The sequence below is a fragment of the Ruditapes philippinarum genome, unplaced genomic scaffold (assembly GCF_026571515.1).
Source record: "Ruditapes philippinarum isolate M1 unplaced genomic scaffold, ASM2657151v2 ctg5345_1_1_1_1, whole genome shotgun sequence".
NCBI classification, from domain to species: domain Eukaryota; kingdom Metazoa; phylum Mollusca; class Bivalvia; order Venerida; family Veneridae; genus Ruditapes; species Ruditapes philippinarum.
This window is the reverse complement of record NW_026862857.1, coordinates 39,180-52,317: the sequence shown is the minus strand read 5'-3', so window position 1 is coordinate 52,317 and position 13,138 is coordinate 39,180. Positions and strand designations below refer to the sequence as shown.

The window sequence follows — 13,138 nt, the reverse complement described above, 5'->3', positions numbered from 1 at the left end:
TGAACCTATTGTTCTTTTTTGTTCTCTTTACTGTTACATAGCCCCTAAACCCAAAATGTTTGCTCGGACAGACGTACGGACGGACAAGTGCAACACTTTATGCTCCCACTTTGTGGGGGCATAAAAAATGTTTAAAATTGTGGGAAAGTGTATCTCTTTAATACATATTAAAGAAACAATACTTTTTCTTTAGTCTTTTACGTGAATATTTTTATTTGTTTTAGGAAAATATTGTTTATATTTCCTAATAGAGCAATTCTTATATTCAAGCTTTTATTCAGACGAGTGTCAGTAACTCGTAAACAGTATCGTAAATTTCGTTTACATTTTGCATGCAGCTGTCCTTTAAGGCATACAACTGACCTTTATTGTTATAATTTCAGATCCTAAATATAGTGCTCACTAGGATGGTGGTTTAACTCAACCTGTCTTTTTCCTGTTTTCATTGTTGGAAGTCGCACCAACAGAGTATAGGTCATATGGCGACTTTCTAGCTTTAAATGTGGAGGAAGGCTTCATTTCAGGCACAAACTGGCACCTAAGAAACACCACCAATATTATGTAAGATAGCTGGATAGCTTCCTCACATGAAAGAAGTACCAGACAGAATTTGAACCCACAGCAATAACAGGGATGTGATTTGAAGTCAACAACTTAAACTATGTAACATATACTATGGATAATAAAGGGTAACTTTACCTGAATTACATATTTTTTCAATGAATTCTGTCAGCTGTGCTCCAAGTTTTGCAGATTCCATGACCATTCTATTCTCTTGGCCTGGAAACATCTTCACGGCTGCATCAGAACAAAGATAAATGGGCTGACTTCCTTTCCTGAATTCAATCCACTTGTCAGAGGCCAGGGGTAATAACTCAAGGTCTTGAAGATTGACTTCATTTCTTAGTAAATAGCCTAAGATATTTATTTTGTCCTTGTGTGTCAAATCCTTATAGTGTTGTTGTTGTTTCAGTTGCAAAGCTAATGATTCTGGGGTGAGATCTTTTATGTATGGAAAATGTGATTGCAAGGTGTCAAACAAGGAAAATGGAATGTCAACATACTGGACGCCTATTTTCTTGAAACATCTTACAACAGATTCCTGCAGTGCAACATCACCTTCATTACTTGACAATGTCTTAAATGTTGCAAAGAATGCTCTTCTCAAGTCGATCCATTCCCTTGTGTGCATTGCATATAAAATTTCTCTTTTACCAAGATATTCATAAAGTTTATTTTCTAACTCCATCCATCTCTTGTGGGTCTTTCTTGGTGATGATTTACATGTTGGCAATGTGTTATATACGGCCTTAACAGATATTTCATCATTTGAATTATTCTTTGAAACTTCTATAATTTCCAGGACAAGTAAGTCATATGCTTTTGGAAGGGCTTCCTGAATCAGAGCTTTATTCCAAAGAATTGACTTGTCATCTATTGGCTTTCCCTCTTGTTCCTCGGTCTCCCATTTCATATGGTGTCGGTTTTGGCTGAGTGCAAAGAAACCATTTACATGCACAGGTAACCCAGTCAGCCGCTCACCTTCCTTTGGCAAAGGCAAGAAACAAAAAACATGTCCCTCAAAGTCGTCTTCAATTTCTGTAAGAGATGTTGCAACGCCGACATAGGGGCTGTATCCTAGGTTTTTATCTTGTATCAATTCTCGGAAACCAGCTGATGCACTTTCGTTTACAAAGTAGTTTACAACCAGCCATTCCTGATGCTCTTCTTTATCACCATGCAACATGTGTATTACAAGGTGTATTGTAGAATGTATATCTGGACACTCAGGTGATATATTTTGAGTCTGAATTTGGTCCTTAAAAGCTTGTCGGGAACGTCTAACAGCACCATCTTTGTCCTCAATTTCCAATAGGAGAGTTTCACTTATTTTTCTGTCTTCATCCCTGGTATGCAATGATATTTTCTCAATATCTTTAAGGAACAGTAATATGTTTGATGCATCCGATGCAAATGAATCGAATAGATTTTTAACCTTACTTTCATTGTACAAAGTTTCTGAGAGAACGGAAGGGTTTTCACGAAGTGGGAACCAAAATATGGTACCTTGAAAGCCATCTTCTGGCAGAGTTTGTCTACAAAGACCAAATGTATCCTCTAAGGCTTCCCAAAATGCTTCTGCATCTAGTCCCTCTTCCTCATATTCCTCAAGCGTACACAGGTCTAGTGAAATATTTACTTTTTTTCCAGATTTCTGGGGGTTTATCAGAAGTACTGTACCACCACTTATGACACAAGGAAAGTCTGAAATTACATTATGAAAAAAAAAATATTTATAAAAATTTTACATGATGATTTACAGTTTGGGTTTCAATTAAATGACAAGATATATATGCATTATTTTGTATTAACTTTTCTATACTTATCTGCAGAAGAGAAGCCCCTAATTGCATGCTGTTGATATTGCAGATGGCTTACAGTGTACATTCTGAAAATGAAACACTTGTGGCACAAGCTAAAATGTTTGGAATTTGGAAGTTTCCTGAATTAAGAAGTTATCTAAACAAGTAGCAACATTAAAAATCAATTGTTTAAGACATGGTGAACAAGCAATTATCATAGTATTGCAAGCAATCCATAAGTCCACTACCGGTTAGAACCCCAGCAACATTCTGAAGGGCCATTGGCCATTCACTTATGTTTCTATTTTAAGTAAATTTGTTGAAAAAGTTCTTTAAAAGTGATCACAGGAAACAGTTTTTATGTACAGACAGACAGACGGACTGAAGGACACTCTAAAGTTATTTTTTAAACATCCCTGTTATCAAAATATAACATTTTTAAAACAAAATTTATAAAAAGGAGATAACTCTTGAAATAAAGATGCAAGATGTCATACATGATGTGAGTGTAACAAAGAACAATTAGTAATGAAGGTATGAATAATGAATGTCTAATTTGAATTTGAAGTAAATGAAAGTTAAAAGAACGAATAGGAAAAATTAAAAGTGTAAGGAGATTATTCTGGAAATATGGATGCTAGATTTATAAACCTTGTCATAATTATTATTATGATGTGGGAGTGTGAAGAAAATCCTATCATGATTGAAGAAGTTGGAGTAAACATTACCAATTTTTTAAAAAAAGTCTAAGTTCAAAAGGGGCATAATTCTGGAAATAGTCTTGCTAGAGTATTGAACTTTCTAACAAATGTTGAGTGATAATAAGAAACATTTATATGAAGTTTGAAGTAGATACATTCAGAAAAAAAGAAGTTAATAAAAAAAAAATATTTTTTTTTTCATGAAAATTTTAAGTTCAAGGGAGGTAATTCTGATAAATTTTGTCCTAGAGTTGTAAACCTTGTCACATATGATGTGGTTGATGACAAGCAACTTATATTTAAAGTTTGAAGAAAATACCTTAAAAAATAAAGAACTTATAGTGAAAAAACTTAAAACCTAGAATCAGAAATCTTGAAATTCAGTCTATTTGCTGCCATAGCAACCACAATTTTCAGCATAGGAAAAAAAGAAAAAGACGTGCGTAATCTCCATAATGCCATCTATTCATATATCAAGTTTCATAAAAATATTTTCAGTACTTTCTGCGTTATCGCGGGATCCAGGTTATGTGTAAAATTTGCCATATTTTCAGTTTATTTGTTGCCATAGCAACCAGAATTTTCAGCATAGGAAAAAAAGAAAAAGACGTGCATAATCTCCATACTGCCATCTATCCATATATTAAGTTTCATAAAAATATTTTCAGTACTTTTGTGTTATCGCGGGATCCAGTTTATGTGTAAAATTTGCCATATTTTTAGTCTATTTGTTGTCATAGCAACCAGAATTTTTAACATAGGAAGAAAAGAAAAAGACGTGCATAATCTCCATACTGCTATCTATCCATATATCAAGTTTCATTAAAATATTTTCAGTACTTTTTGCGTTATCGCGGGATCCAGTTTTGTGGACGGACGGACTGACGGACGGACAGACGGACGGACGGACTGACGGACGGACAGACGGATGGAGGGTAAACCTAAGGTCCCCTCCGGTAAACCGGTAGGGGACTAAAAATATATGAAGCTGGTTAAATCCATAAAATGGTACAGTAAACTCCGCTTATAACGAACTCATCAGGACATTCAAATCTGTTCCTTATATCCGGAGTTCCTTGTAAGCATATAGCGAATTAGTTCATTGTATTAGGAGTTGTTATAGAGAACAGATTTACATATAACGAACTGTTTGTTTACCAACGTCCGCCATTTTGAAAAGCATTTGATTAAGAAAAAAACGTCGTTTATTTCTATTTTAGACACAATATCCGAAAGCGTACTTTTTGGAATTTGAAAATCTTTGCTATTTCAGTTTTAATTTTACTCCCTTTCTCAATTTCAAATAATAAGAGGATATTTTTTCGTTTGCGTGAAATATGGTATATATTTTCACGAAACATGATAAAATGCCACATATTTTCACGAGCCGGTACGGCGAGTGAAAATGTGTGGCATTTTATCATGTTGAGTGAAAATATATACCATATTTCACGAATAACGAAAAATTAACCTTTTTATTTAATTTCATTATCAAAGAAAATGGTAACGAATCCCCTTGCTTGCTACCAACTGCAATTGTACAGCGCGCAGTAATTTATGCGTAAGCACGCACTGTTTGGCGCTACATTGTGACGTCATGTAAACAGCCCTTTAAACGTCTGTACTGCGTTAATTACTGAATTAAAGATATTGGTGTTCGGATTAATTTTCTTAGACCATTTTCTATCATGCTAGATAGTTTTCAAAACAAAATTCAAGAAAAAGTTGTTTTGTATTTATCAGATTTTTCAAACGAAACGGCGAAAGAAGTCCCTTAAAATAAATATGAGTTTTGACTCCGCCCACTTTCATATTTATATTTCATATTTATTTTTTAAAAATGTGAAATATATTTGACTGATATAGCACCATATTTCATGGGTAAAATTAAATAAAATATCATATTTGTAACCTAAAGTCCCTTCCAGTTAACCAGTAGGGACAAATAATCAAAAACTGTTTTTTTGAAACAGCCAAATGCCCACAAAGCAGGGTCAAGTATGGGAATAACCATGACATTGACTTGCATTAAAGCCACTGACCTCCAGATGGTAAAATGAAAGAAATGAAATAAAATTTCAAGTAAATGGTAAATAATGATCTAGTTAGGTTTATTGTATAAATCCATCATTACTGACACCTTAATTCATGAAAGAATGTTGACAAAAGCGTTAATATATCGGGTTTTCTTATCCATAATCTACAACGTTACTATCACAGTAGCCAATATAAATAGGAGAAGTTAATTCATTTAACGCGGTCACGTGTCAAAACAGTGATCCGGATAAATCCCGGTATCCGGTATGACCGGGATCGTTTATCAATTTTCGTCATTAAGTAGGCCCTTATCACATTTCAAACTAAAGGTTAAATCGATAAATTGGTCTTCATATATATGAAATAATTAATCAATTATAATTTTTATTGCCATGAATTACTACAAATATAAAAACAAAAGCAGTTATTCGTATCCCTTTATGTTTGATAAAATCCCGGATTCCGAGCGTTCCGGAGCACAGGTTGCGATATTGTCCTGGGCGATCACGTGATACTAGAAAAAAAACGGATGAAAGAATTCCGTGGTATAATAAAAGAAAGTATTTCCCGTTGATGGAAAAGCGAACTGTTTGTTTTCAGAGCAAAAATGTTAAAACATGAACATTTTGAAGCGCCATTTCGATTTCTTTCAACTATAATTATAATGTTTTTGAGGGGGGATTTTGAAATATTAGCAAGACGGCAGTTTTTCTGCTATCTTTTGGAGGTCAGCTGCTTTAAAGGCATGGTGACTATAAAAAGAGTGTTTCACTTATATTGAAACATTATAATATATTTTTTCATATTCTCAGTTAGCCATTTTTCATTTTTAAATCGCTGATTGAATGACAAAAATATGACTAGACACAGTTGTTACTATCAATGTAGTATTTTGATATTGTATATCCATCATATTTAGAACTAGTGACCTGGACTTTAATTGTGACAAGTTTTCCTTATGTGGCACAGACGTATACCTAGATACTTAAAAATCCATTCATGGACGGCAGAAAGGATAGATATAACTATCAATGTACTTTATGAACCTATAGACCTTAAAAGTCCTAAATTGACCATGATCTTCAAGCTACAAACTAATTACAGACTGTTTTAAAGAACCATATCCTTAAACCAAGTTTTTTTTGTAAAACAAGGGCTATCCGTGTTGACATGTTTGCCTCATGATAGCCATACCTCTGCAAAAAAATCATTCAACACAAAGATGTTTAAATTGCACACGAATTTGAGCCATCGATTAATCCATTAAAGTTCCATTGAAATTGCATTAATCATATAACAGGAATGGACAAATTTAAAAATTAATATCATGAAAGGGCCAAAACTCTGACAAAAAACAATGAACCGAAAAATGTTGACGCGATGCACAACTAGACATGATATTTATCATTCCCCTAAAGTTTTCATAAAAATGCACAAGCAGTTTCTGAAGAGTAGCCCAGACAAACCTCTGTATAGCTGGCAACACAAACAACCTTTTTTATTCAAGGGCAATAACTCTTGTTTTTGACTTTATTTGATTGCAATACAATTTGTGTAGTATTTTCAAGTCCTTGAACTACCAATCAATCCTGTTAAGTTTCATTGAAATTGCACATTGAAATTGCATCAGTGGTATAAAAGGAGTAGTCCAGACAATTTATTAACACCCTTTTCATTCAAGAGCCACAACTGGACCAAAAATCATTTAAGCGGTAAACGTGTGAAATATGCGCAAGATTTTGACCTACCAATCAATCCTGTAAAAGTTTCATTGAAATTGCATTAGTAGCATACATGCCATAATGTCCTGGACGGCCATGAATGTCCTGTAAATAAAGTGTATGTCCGGAGGCGTCGGGGAGATGTTTTATGTCCCGATAAAATAAAAATCCAAAATAAAAATCCAAAATAATCTACTTTGCAGCCAGAAAATTTTCGTTTTTATATAATCTTATTGCCAAGTTATTATAAACTTTTCTAGAACGCTAATAACAAACGATTATCCCCATACAGTATTGCAATATACAGATATACAGTAAATGGTTACACTAGTCTTTTTATTGGTCTTCCAACTAAAAATTATTGGAAATAATTTTGATCCAATAAAAGAGTAATTGTTTACCCCCTGTGGCTTCCTGAGCGAAGGTGAATTAACAAATGGCCAGCATAAATTTAATCTGCCAGCAGGTAATTATTAGTGCTAAAACACCGTGAAAATTACCACTTATATGAGGTGATGAAATCTACATGATTTGGCAATTGTCTCAGGTATTTAACCGAACGACATGGCTAATTGTCCTACTTTATTCTATTCTGTAACAGATTGAATTTCTGAACTGTCTGAGTTTCTAAAGCCTTAATAAAAGATAGACAAACTGTTAAACACTATTAATATTTTGTCTTGTTTATGTTTCAATTAAGTGGCAAATTGTAAATACCAGAAATATAGGTTGTATGCCACTACATAAATTTTAGAACTGATCAATGTCCCACCTCCAAATGAAAAAATGCCAAGGAAATTAGCCTAAAAGTTATGGCATGTATGTTAGTGGTACATGTATAAGAGAAGTAGTTCGGACAAAATTTAAAAAAACAGGAGGGCCATGATGGCCCTGAATCGCTCACCAGAAACAACTGTTTTTCAGTGATAATAGAAATATTTTTTTCAAATAAACTTGTAGAAAGACAAGTTCAGGTCAACTTCAACTTGCCTCTCTAGTTATAAGGTTTCCCAACATTGTTTTTTTTTTCTTTAAAGTAAAAATGATTGGAACCAAGTTTGATGATATCCATTAATTTGATCTTTCTTTTTTTTTACTGACCTTAAAAATTAGATAATTACATAATCTCAGTATTTAGATATACATTTATACTGTTTGTCAGGATGACACTACCGGTCAATATTTATTTAAGATAACATAGGTATACTAGTCAACTCGACAAGAAAGTTAACATTTCAGGTTAATGATCTTACTCTCTAATAGAAATGGGAAACATTGTAACTTAAACTACATAGAGGAAAAAGGCAAAAGGTTGTTTTGATAAAATATATTCAGTGAACATGAAATTGATAAATACAAAAATAGGACAGGGCATAAGGCAGAGCACGGGCATGCAAACCACTACATAAGAGTAAATAATTAGTAACTGATAAGGAACTAAAAGAAAACAAATAAATGATTGAATATTAGACCCATAAAGTCAAAAGGCACAGGGGAAGAAGACATGAGACCCGGGAAGGGGGGGGCGGAATAAATAAAATAAATAAAAACTAGGAACAAAGGGGAAATACTTACCGTAGACGAGAAATAACAAGAGACATAAAAGTGTCACCATAACAGTATAAAACAACATAGACATACATCTGAGGAACATAGAGGGGCGCCGCCTTGGAACGGTCAGCAAAATAAATAATGCTGGGGAGTTTAAACCGGTTAATGGTGCACCAAACCTCGCTCTTAGCCCCACCATGTTCCTATAAACAAGACAGTGTAAATAAAATGAATCCCCGCCAAATGAAATTCTAACAGTTGTTATGGTTACAAAAGGTTAAATAAGTAACACACCAAAATGATCATGTAGAAACATATAAAAGTAAACCCAATGACCATAACAAAAGTACTCGATGTCTTAAAGAAAGACAGAGCAACAAGAAAATCACCTACAAGGGCCCGACGAAGCAAGACAGAAGACATACATTAAGGCAATTCAGTCCCAAAGGGCTTTAAGAACTGTCCAAGAACTGTCCATCATAGAGTCTCCCACTTGATGCGTCAGATGTAATCAAACATTAAGGCAATTCAGTCCCAAAGGGCTTTAAGAACTGTCCAAGAACTGTCCATCATAGAGTCTCCACTTGATGCGTCAGATGTAATCAAAAGAGGAAAGCATAGTGTCCAACTGTAAATGGGTTGAACACTAAGCATGCGGTATGTCTAAAATAGTAGGGTCTTAACCCCTTTTAATAAAACGTTTAATAATTTTAGTAAACACAACGGAAAAATTACAATGACCCAAGATCTTACGAAGTTTGTAAACAACATCCCCGTAAAAATCAGGCTGGCTAATCCCTTGTCGCAGAAGTGTTTTTAGATCACTATTGAATTTTGAAATTAAATCAAAGTTACGATTGTTAAATTTTGTAAAATATTTACGTAATTTATAATAGCGGTTGCCCTGTTTTAGTAGCTTACCGGTAATGAAAATATTTCGCTCGTTAAAATCCTTTACGTTGCTACAAGCTCGAGCGAATCTAATTAACTGAGATATATATAAACCCCGTAAGATGTTGCATGCGGTAGGTCTCCATCCAAATGAGGATAATTTACTATACTAAAATCAAAGTCATCTCTTTTATCATAGATTTTCGTGTGAATCGAATTGTTTTTGATAGTGATATGAAGATCCAAAAATGATGTAGTTAAATTTCAAGAATTCGTTTTATTAAGTTGTAGCTCCGTAGGATAAATATTAGACACCATTTCATCAAAATAAGAATTATCTAAATTAAAAATGTCATCAAGGTATCTGGAAGTGATATTAAATGCTGATATAACATCTTGTTGTCTATTTTCAGAGAGACTCAACATAAAATCTCTTTCATAGCAATATAAAAACAAATCGGCGACCAGGGGTGCACAATTTGTACCCATAGGAATTCCTATGATTTGTTTGAATAGGGTATTACCAAACCTGACATAAATATTGTCTAAAAGAAAAGAGAGTGCTCTATAAACTTCGTGACAGGTCCACATAGTATATTGTTTAACAATACAGTTTGTAAAGAAGGCTTTTGAGAGTTACATGCAAGAAATGTAACTTTTTCCCGTGCAAAGGTTTTCTGAATAAGGGAAATAAGTTTATCATTAATTAAATTATGTGGCAGTGTAGTATAAAGGGTAGAAAAATCGTATGTACTGACAGTTGAAGCCCGATAGTTTTTAATTTTTAATTTATCCAGAATTTCACCGGAATTCTTAATGGACCAAAATAAATGTTTGCCTGTATTTTCGTACACTTTATCACAATACCTAATTACATGTCTTTTAATGGCAGTCAAACAAGACGTTAATAAAATAAAAAGTTTACTTGTTGTGCTAGATGTAGAATTAGCAATGAATCTGGCTTTGTAAGGTTTTTTTTATGTAATTTAGGAATCCAATACATAATAAGAAGTTTTAGTTCTTTTTCATCGATTCGGACTTTTAGACTGGAAATATTAGTGACATGATTGTTAACAATGTCTTTTTGAGAAGCAGTAGTTTTTTAATACGCATTAGTACTATTAAGTTCCTTATGTAAAACGTTAATGTAATGGATACGTCATACAATATTAGCCGCCTTGTCCGCTGGTACCAAAACAAATTTTGAGTGAAAAGCTAGAATATCCTTTTTCAGATGTCTTAAAGTAAGTCTCGGTTTAGGTGGAAGAAGATGTTCATTTCCACGATAAAAATTAATACGTGAATCAATAATTTTGAAAATGAAGTTGACATGAGTTCTTTTAAACTTAAGTTTTGTTCCTTAACGTAAAATGCTAAGTTACAAATGATTATAAAGTAAAATAAGATGAAAAACAAATTTAGCCATATCTACATATATGAAATAAATTCAAATTTATTAACATTTAACTTATTAGTTTGAGTGGGTCCCTATTGAAAAATAATTTGAATATTACCGAATGAAAAACAACAAGAAAAAAACTGAGATCAGGGAAAGTGGTTACGCAGCTGGAAAAGACCAGTTCAGAATAAAAAGACAATTACATGTCTATCGATCAGGCTATTCTATATATTATTATTATATTCTCATATAATACAACAGATACTGTAAATGAGACTCAGTGCAAAACAATCACCTATCTGTTACACAGTGAAACATCAGATTCAACAGTGTGTTCCCCAATATTTATTGAAATGTGCTTTTTTCCAAGATAGTAAGGTATGAGAAACAAATGTAATATTTCTTTAGGCCTCATTTCATTTCCTGGGGAAAATTCTCTAGATTTACCTAAAAATGAACCTGCCGAAAGATTAATGGAATGATGCAATGCCAACAAACAGAAAGGTACAAAGCACATGACCTCAAATCATTTCTTCAAGATCTCTGAAAAGCAAACAGGTCATGACATTAAGACATTTAATCTTTTTTATGCATAACATGTACATACATGTGAACTTTTCAATGTTCAAGAGGGAAATTTACTTCAAAAAGAGAAAGATTTTTTAATTGACAAAAAATAGAAATAGAAATTTCGAAATAACTAGAAATGTGTCCATAGGACACGGATGCCCCCACACACCACTGTTCTGTCAATCTTATGACTCTTAGGGTCAAATATTTTTTGGACTACATGTGCCACAAGTTGAAAACTAAAAATCAACAAAGGGCCATAATTCTGTTAAACTTGGTCGCAGCAAAAATTCCTACCTTTACTACCATCTACACATTAAGGTTGTTAATCCCTGGAAGTTTAAGCAAAATCTGCCATCCGGTTTAAGAGGAGTTGCAATCACAAAATTTCTACATAGTATATAATGAAAAAAACAACAAAGGGCCATAATTCTGTTAAATTTGGTTGCAGCGAAAATTCCTTCCTTTACTGCCATCTACACATAAAGGTTGTTCATCCTTGGAAGTTTAAGCAAAATCTGCCATCCGGTTTAAGAGGAGTTGCATTCACAAAATTTCTATATAGTATATAGTGAAAAAATCAACAAAGGGCCATAATTCTGTAAAGTTTGGTCGCAGCAAAAATTCCTTCCTTTACTACCATCTTCACCTTAAGGTTGTTCATCCCTGTAAGTTTAAGCAAAATCTGCCATGCGGTTTAAGAGGAGTTGCATTCACAAAATTTCTACATAGTATATAGTGAAAAAATCAACAAAGGGCCATAATTCTGTTAAATTTGGTCGCAGCAAAAATTCCTTCCTTTACTACCATCTACACATTAAGGTTGTTCATCCCTGTAAGTTTGAGCAAAATCTGCCATGCGGTTTAAGAGGAGTTGCGTTCACAAAATTTCTTCATAGTATCTAGTGAAAAAATCAACAAAGGGCCATAATTCTGTTAAATTTGGTCGCAGCGAAAATTCCTTCCTTTACTACCATCTACACATTAAGGTTGTTCATCCCTGTAAGTTTAAGCAAAATCTGCCATCCGGTTTAAGAGGAGTTGCGTTCACAAGATTTCGGGACGTACGGACGGACTGACGGACGGACTGACGGACTGACACTCGGACGGACAAGTGCAACGCTATATGCTCCCACTCTGTGGGGGCATAAAAATAGGGAGAATTCTTTATTTTTTTAAACACCCCTTATTCTAAGAAAAATATTCAAAACATTTACAGGAGAAAGCGGGTGTCTCCCGCTCAAATTGGGAGAGTTCACATGTATGCATGTACACATAGAAACATAACAACACAAGTTATTTCCTTTCATTATTAAACTATAATTTGAAGAAAAGCCATGGCCCGAGGCATTTTAGCTAAAGTAGCTCCTAATATGGGCCAATCAAATTAATATGAGCAAACTTGATAAAAGACTACATAAGAATGCTACAGACAAAGTTTGGTGATCATCCATTAATTATTTCAGTAGGAAATGATGTTCAAAGGTTTTTTTCTCTTTTTTTAGCTTTAGCGGCCCCTAAAAGGGTCTAATCAAATAAATATGAGCAAACTTGATAAAAGACTACGTAAGAATGCTACAAACAAAAATTTGTGATCATCAATCAATTATTTCAGTAGGAAATGATGTTCAAAGGTTTTTTCTATTTTTAGCGGTGCCTTAAAGGGTTTGATCAAATAATTATGAGCAAATTTGATAAAAGACTACCAAAGAATGCTACAAACAAAATTTGGTGATCATCCATCAATAAGTTCTTTAGAAGCAGACGTTTAAAGGTATTTCTATTTATAGCTATAGTGGCCGCTAAAAGGGGTCAATCAAATTACTATGAGTAAACTTGAAAGAATGAACTACACAAGAATGCTACAGACAAAGTTTGGTGATCATCCATCAATTAGTTCTATAG

At 33.6% G+C, this 13,138-nt stretch overlaps 1 protein-coding gene across 1 annotated transcript in view; it reads right to left on the bottom strand.

Annotated features, from left to right (window-relative positions):
* Positions 1 to 296: 296 nt before the first annotated feature.
* The window catches only part of LOC132720403 (sacsin-like), a 40,704-nt gene continuing 27,862 nt past the window's right edge, over positions 297 to 13,138 (bottom strand). Inside the window, exon 5 of the mRNA XM_060704533.1 lies at positions 297 to 2,265. Within this exon, the coding sequence (XP_060560516.1) occupies positions 674 to 2,265 (1,592 nt within the window). The 3' untranslated portion in view covers positions 297 to 673. The remainder of the gene's footprint in view (positions 2,266 to 13,138) is intronic.